Below are 5,618 nucleotides of genomic sequence, written 5' to 3'. Positions count from 1 at the left end.
TCACTGGCCCCGGAAGGAGGCATGCGGCCCATTACCCCAAGGCCCCCCGGGCCCCTTCGTTCCGGCCTCCTGAGTTGGCAGCACAGAAACTCCCGCTAACGGGTTATTCAGCGGCTCTACGTGGGTCTTCCACCTTTAATTGTACTACCTGTATGTTTGCTTGCAAGCACCTTCCAAGGAGGAAGGTCAACATTTCTGCACGAGTCCCGTGTGGGACGCCAGGGAAGGCACGCCACACGCAGGAAAGGGGTGTGGGGTGTGGCCTGCAGGGCACGCAGATGCAGGTGGAAGGCTGTGGTGATGGGGTTTAGCCGGGGACCCGGGCAGAGCTCCACTGCCCACAGCACCCGTTGCTAACAGTGAGCCCTTCTGGAAGACACCCCCGTGAACCCATGGAAAAGAATGCTGCCCCCACCCACCCCATGGGCACCCACATCTGCAAGCCCGGGCTCCCTTAACACGGCCCCTGGCACGACTGCTGGGAAAGTGACCTCTAACTTTTAACTGTGTGCATGCTTCACGTTTCCAGTGTGCAGGGCACGCCCCACAGTACAGGTTCCCACTGTTAACGTGGCTATAAGCGGCCCCGGGCGGTCACGCAAACAATGTGCTGACTGCCCTTCTCAGCCAAGGGCATCGGCAGACACACACACATACAACTCTATTGGGTGTACTGCTAATTCATCCAGACCCGGTTACCTGCCTGAACAGGCTGGTCTCAGCCAGGTGAAAACAAACAGGGCGTGCCACCAAGCCCCAACGCAGAGCGCAGCGGCCGGCACAGCGCCAGGTAGGACAGACGGTGGCTTCCCGGGTCCGTTTACTGCACCCCAAAGCCAGGGCATTCAGTGGGGCAGAATGCAGTGCTCTCGGGAGCCAGGCAGGGCTCCCTTCCCAGCCTGCAGGAGGCAGCTCAACCTCGGCCAAGTCTGCTTGAGGATTTCACGTGTAAGCCGACCTCCTCCCGGGGCCGGCACCCAGTGTTCGCACTTGCCAAGCTCTGGAAACCCAAGACAGGCTCCGCCTGCCTCGTCGGGAACAGCAGGCATCAGCACCCAGTGCCCCATCTACCCCATTTGCACTGAACAAGCCCAGAGGGGACCAGCACCCCACGTTCAGCCTGGGGAGACCCTCCGTCAGTTTTCCTGCAATGAGCACCTGCCTTGTGCAAAGGACACAGAAGCTGACCTACCTGGGGGTGACCACCCAGCAGGTGTGCACCCACCTCGCAGGGGCTTCTGGGCCAGAGGTGGCGCTCCTGGGAAAATCTGAGCTGGTTCCTGCAGGAATGGGCCCAGGAGCTGGGAGCAAGGGAGCCCAGATGCGGCACGAGGGTCCCCATACCTGTTCCCCTCGCAGAACAGCCAAGGGCCCTGCTGCCTCGCCCACCCCAGGTATTGAGTGGGGTACCAGAAGGCTCTGAGGGGCCCCCACGGACCCCTTGTGCGCCTGTCACCTGCTCTCGTGGCCCCGCCCCCCACCAGGCCGCTCGGATGAAAACACAACCAGCGGTAGGTAATGTGTCCTGTTTTTATTGTCTGTAGCAGGACGCCCAGCAGAGATCAACGCAAGTATGGAAAGTATGGAAAGTAAGTATCGCTGTGCAAAGGAGGATGGTGCTTAGGTACAGACGGGAGACATGATTTCCTTTAAATAAATACTCAGACACAGCTTGGTCCTACAAAAGCACGTGGGCCTCCGGGTGCCAGGCTGAGCTGCCCTGAGGGGGGCCCAGAGGACATCAGGACGCCCGTCCCGGGATCAACACGTGGAACCAGGTGCCGGGGGCTCAGCGAGCCCCGTTTTAGAGCCTCCCCAGCCCCCCACATGATCTGGCTGGGCGAGGACACGGGAATTTCTGGAAGGTCAATGGTCCGTACCAGTGAAGGATTCTAGCGAGCGTCCTGGTCCCCGGGGCTCGGCGGGCGGGCGGGCATGCGCCTAGATGACCTTCTTCAGCTCGTCGTACAGGACCAGCACAAAGGCGCCACCCATGCCCCTCAGGACATTGGACCAGGCACCCTTGAAGAAGGCCTTGCCGCCCTCGTCCTTGAAGATCTTCCGCCAGCAGTCCACGGTCCCCCGGTACATGATGTCCGCTGCGGGTGGGGAGTCAGGGAACAGACATCAAGTGACCACTGACACACACTGAACCCCGGGCGCCACTATCAGGGGTCCCCGAGTGCCGGCCCCAGGGAAAAGCAGGGTCCTGGACCCAGCAGCTGGCTCGTGACCTCTGCTGGGGGGTGGGAGGGGATCGAACACAGACCCACCCACAGGTACCCGGACAAGACCCTAGAGAAAGGCCACGGCCACTGACCAGGCCTCCCCAGGAAGGGCCTCGTCGCATAGCTCCAGGCTTAAGGGCCGAGGCCCGAAGGCCCACGGTGGAGCCAGGGCCCCCCTGCGGGAGCCACCGTAACAGGACCAAGTACCTCCTTTGCGCCCTGACTGCATCATCATGCGTCGCCTGACGGTGTCGAAGGGGTAGGACACGACTCCGGCCACAGCTGTCACCGTCTGGGCAATCATCCAGCTGACCACGATGTGGGTGTTCTTGGGGTCGGGGAGCATGCCTGCGGGGTCACAGCAGTGTCAGTCCCAGTGCTGTCCCACCCCCCACCCGGCACGGCTCCCAGGAGCAGGTGACACTGGAGATCAGAGCAAAGCTGGCTATTGGGCCTGAGGCAGGGAAAGACACCTGCAAGCTGCAGTGGGGACCAGCTTAGTCCTTGGGAGTGGCCTCCCTAGACCTGGGGTGTGTGTGGGGGATGAGCCTTGGGGAGGGGACACAGCACACGTCTGAGGTTCTTCCCTGGAGTTACCAGCAGCCCCGGGCTGACCCTCAGGACGGCTTACTGTAATGGGTCGAGCTATGCACCTTCAACCCCCCCACAAAAGCCCCAGTTCCAGGACCTCAGCATCAGAGCCCCTGCAGATGGGTCACTAAAGAGATGATTAACGTAAGATGAGACCGTGTGGGTGCCCCTGACCAAATGTGACTAGCGTCCTTATGAGATGAAAACAGACACACACAAAGGGACGGCAACGTGAGGTCACGGGGAGCAGATGGCCCTCTACACGCCCAGGAGAAAGGCCTCAGGGGGGAACACCCTGGAACACCTGGACCTCGGACTGCAGCTTCCAGGGCGGGGGGACCACAATGGTGTGCTGCGGTGTCCCTGCCTGTGGCCCCTGGTCACAGCCCCAGGGGAGCAGCACGTACCTTTGGCCGTGTCGTACACGCCGAAGTAGGCAGCCCGGTAGATGATGATGCCCTGGACGGACACGTTGAAGCCCTGGTAGAGGCCCCGGATACCGTCGGACTTGCTGATCTTCACCAGACAGTCCCCCAGGCCCTTGAACTCCCGCTCGGTGCCCGATTTGCCCACGTCAGCTGCCAGGCGGGTTCTGGCGAAATCCAGGGGGTAGACGAAGCAGAGGGAGGTGGCTCCGGCCGCCCCGCCGGACGCCAGGTTGCCGGCGAAGTACCTCCAGAACTGCGTGTGCTTGTCCACGCCCCCCAAGAAGACCTGCTTGTACTTGTCCTTGAAGGCGAAGTTGAGGGCTTGCGTGGGGAAGTAGCGGATGACGTTGGCCAGGTTGCCCCTCCAGAAGGACAGCATGCCCTGCTCCTTGGGGATGCGCACGATGCAGTCCATGATGCCCTTGTACTGCTGGTCCACGGCGATCTGCTTGCTGGCATGCTGCACCTGCAGGTGGGAAGCACGCAGAACCGTCACACGACAGCCGCGGCCAAATATCGACCCGCATCCCCACCGCAAGTGGGTGCTTGGAACCCGACCTGGCGCACGAGGCCGCTGCGCCGTCCTCACGCTTTGTAACCTGACCAGCCCGTTCTTTTAGGCCATTAAGTGTCACCGCAACAACGTTGCAAGAGGCCCCCTGGCAACAACGTTGCAAGAGGCCCCCTGGCAACAACGTTGCAAGAGGCCCCTGGCAACAATGTTGCAAGAGGCCCCCTGGCAACACCGTTGCAAGACGCCGCCTGGCAACAACGTTGCAACCAGCGAGCTACACTTACAACAATTTTGCAACAAACCAGTACAAGACGGAAGCACGAAACTCCAACAACAGGGCCTGACTAGGGCCCCGCTGCCCGCCCCGCCGGGATCCGGCCGCACATCGCAGCGCGCGGCAGGAAACGCGCGCGCCCGCCCGCGGCCCCGCGTCTGCGCATGCGTACCAGTCCCGCACTGCGCGTGCAGCCGCCCCCCGGAAGTCGGCGGCGCGGACAAAGCGGCGCTGCCTCGCACTTCCGGCGCCCGCCCGCCCGCCGGGCCGCTGCACGCGGCCGGCCTGCTCGCCTCCCCGGCGCCCCAGCCCCGACCCCCTGCTCCTTGAGTCCGCGCGTGCGCACGCCGACCCCACCTGCAGCAGCAGCTTGACCCGCTCGATCGGGGCCACGGCCGTCTTGGAGATGGCGGCGGCGATGCCCCCGGCCAGGAAGTCCTTGGCGAAGGAGATGGCCTGTTCCGTCATGGCGGCACAGCGGGCGGCGCAGCGGACGCAGAGCGCAGTGGAGGGCCGGAGAGCCGGAGAACGGGCACCGCTGGCTCAGCGCTGCCGCCGCCGGACCGAAAGGACGGGGTCACCAGCGCGCAGCCGCTAAGGCGTCGACGCCCCGCCCCGCGCCCCCGCGCGCCGGGCCCATTGGCTGCGCCGCGCGCCTGCGCCCCGCCCCTTCCGAGCGCCGCGCCCCCGCGGTCTGCCGGGAGCTTTGCTGCGCCCCGCCCCGCCGTCCCGCGCGGCAAGCCCATTGGCTGCGCCGCCGCCGCCCCGCCTCTTCCGGCGAGGCGCGCCCCGAGGCATTTCGGGAGCCTGGCCCCGCCCATGCGCTGTGCAGGCCGAGGGGGTGGTTCCGTGGCCACCGTGACCTTGTCAAGGTCACGTTGGAGCCCCGGCGGACATTAGAGGTGGCGGCGGTGGCGGCGGGGTCGGCCGGGGGTCAGCAGAGCTCCGAGCCCGGCCGCTTTGCGGCCTGGACCGCGGGTCGCCCGTGGGAACAGCGTCCGGTCCCGACACGTGCCGGGCGACCCCTGACCCCCACGGGGCCCGAGAGGACGGCCGGGCGTCCCGACGCGCCGCCGCCGCCCCCCGCGCGGGGCCCGCTCCGAGTGGCCGGAGACGCCGGGCCGGCCGTGTCCCTCCGAGTGTCCCGCGCGGTCCCCGCCCCGCCCCCACGTGGGGGTCCCCGGCCGTGACCACGTGACCCCGGGGCCCTGGTGGCGCCGCCCCGTCCGGGGGTCCCGCCGGCCTCGGGCTCCTCGCCGGGGGTCCCCGCCCCCGTGGGGCCGAGCGCGTGGCTGCGCGTGACCCCGGCCGCGCGGCACCCACGGGCACGTCCCCCGCGGGGCGAGAGGCCGAGAGCGCGGGTCACGGGCGGTCGCTGCCGCAGCCCGCACGGCGTTGTCGCGGAGCGAGTCCGCGGGGCCGGCCGGGCTGTGTGCTGTCCACGCGTGTTTCCCTCCCCGCCGGCCCCCTCCCCTCTGTCCCCTCCGTCTGTGTCCCCTTCTCCGTCCCTGTCGTGCTCTGCGCCCCCAGCAGGTGACAAGCGCACGCACTGGGTGCACGCACGGACGGACAGATGCACGGAC

At 66.1% G+C, this 5,618-nt stretch overlaps 1 protein-coding gene across 4 annotated transcripts; it reads right to left on the bottom strand.

The window, feature by feature from the left end:
- Positions 1-1,510: 1,510 nt before the first annotated feature.
- Positions 1,511-4,667, bottom strand: SLC25A6 (solute carrier family 25 member 6). 4 transcript variants are annotated; one of them, XM_081043480.1, is made up of 4 exons: positions 4,393-4,667; positions 3,227-3,713; positions 2,436-2,576; positions 1,511-2,099 (listed from the first exon to the last, which is right to left on the bottom strand). In XM_081043480.1, the coding sequence occupies exons 1-4, from the start codon at positions 4,501-4,503 to the stop codon at positions 1,942-1,944; spliced, it is 897 nt and encodes a 298-aa protein (XP_080899606.1). In that variant the 5' UTR covers positions 4,504-4,667; the 3' UTR covers positions 1,511-1,941. The 4 variants fall into 4 exon arrangements, with proteins under 4 accessions (XP_080899606.1, XP_080899608.1, XP_080899609.1 ...); XM_081043482.1 differs by lacking the exon at positions 4,393-4,667 and adding an exon at positions 4,046-4,198; XM_081043483.1 differs by lacking the exon at positions 4,393-4,667 and adding an exon at positions 4,064-4,197.
- Positions 4,668-5,618: the final 951 nt, after the last annotated feature.

The sequence above is a fragment of the Rhinolophus hipposideros genome (genome assembly GCF_964194185.1).
Source record: "Rhinolophus hipposideros genome assembly, chromosome: X".
Lineage (NCBI taxonomy): Eukaryota > Metazoa > Chordata > Mammalia > Chiroptera > Rhinolophidae > Rhinolophus > Rhinolophus hipposideros.
The sequence above is the reverse complement of the archived record's forward strand: the minus strand, read 5'-3'. Positions and strand labels throughout refer to the sequence as shown.

Coding starts and splice junctions, on each gene's coding strand:
- SLC25A6 (XM_081043480.1), bottom strand. CDS start 4,503: ATGACGGAACAGGCCATCTCCTTCGCCAAGGACTTCCTGGCCGGGGGC. Junction 3,714..4,392: donor GGGTCAAGCTGCTGCTGCAG/GTGGGGTCGGCG, acceptor TCCCACCTGCAG/GTGCAGCATGCCAGCAAGCA. Junction 2,577..3,226: donor CGTGTACGACACGGCCAAAG/GTACGTGCTGCT, acceptor GTGACCCCGCAG/GCATGCTCCCCGACCCCAAG.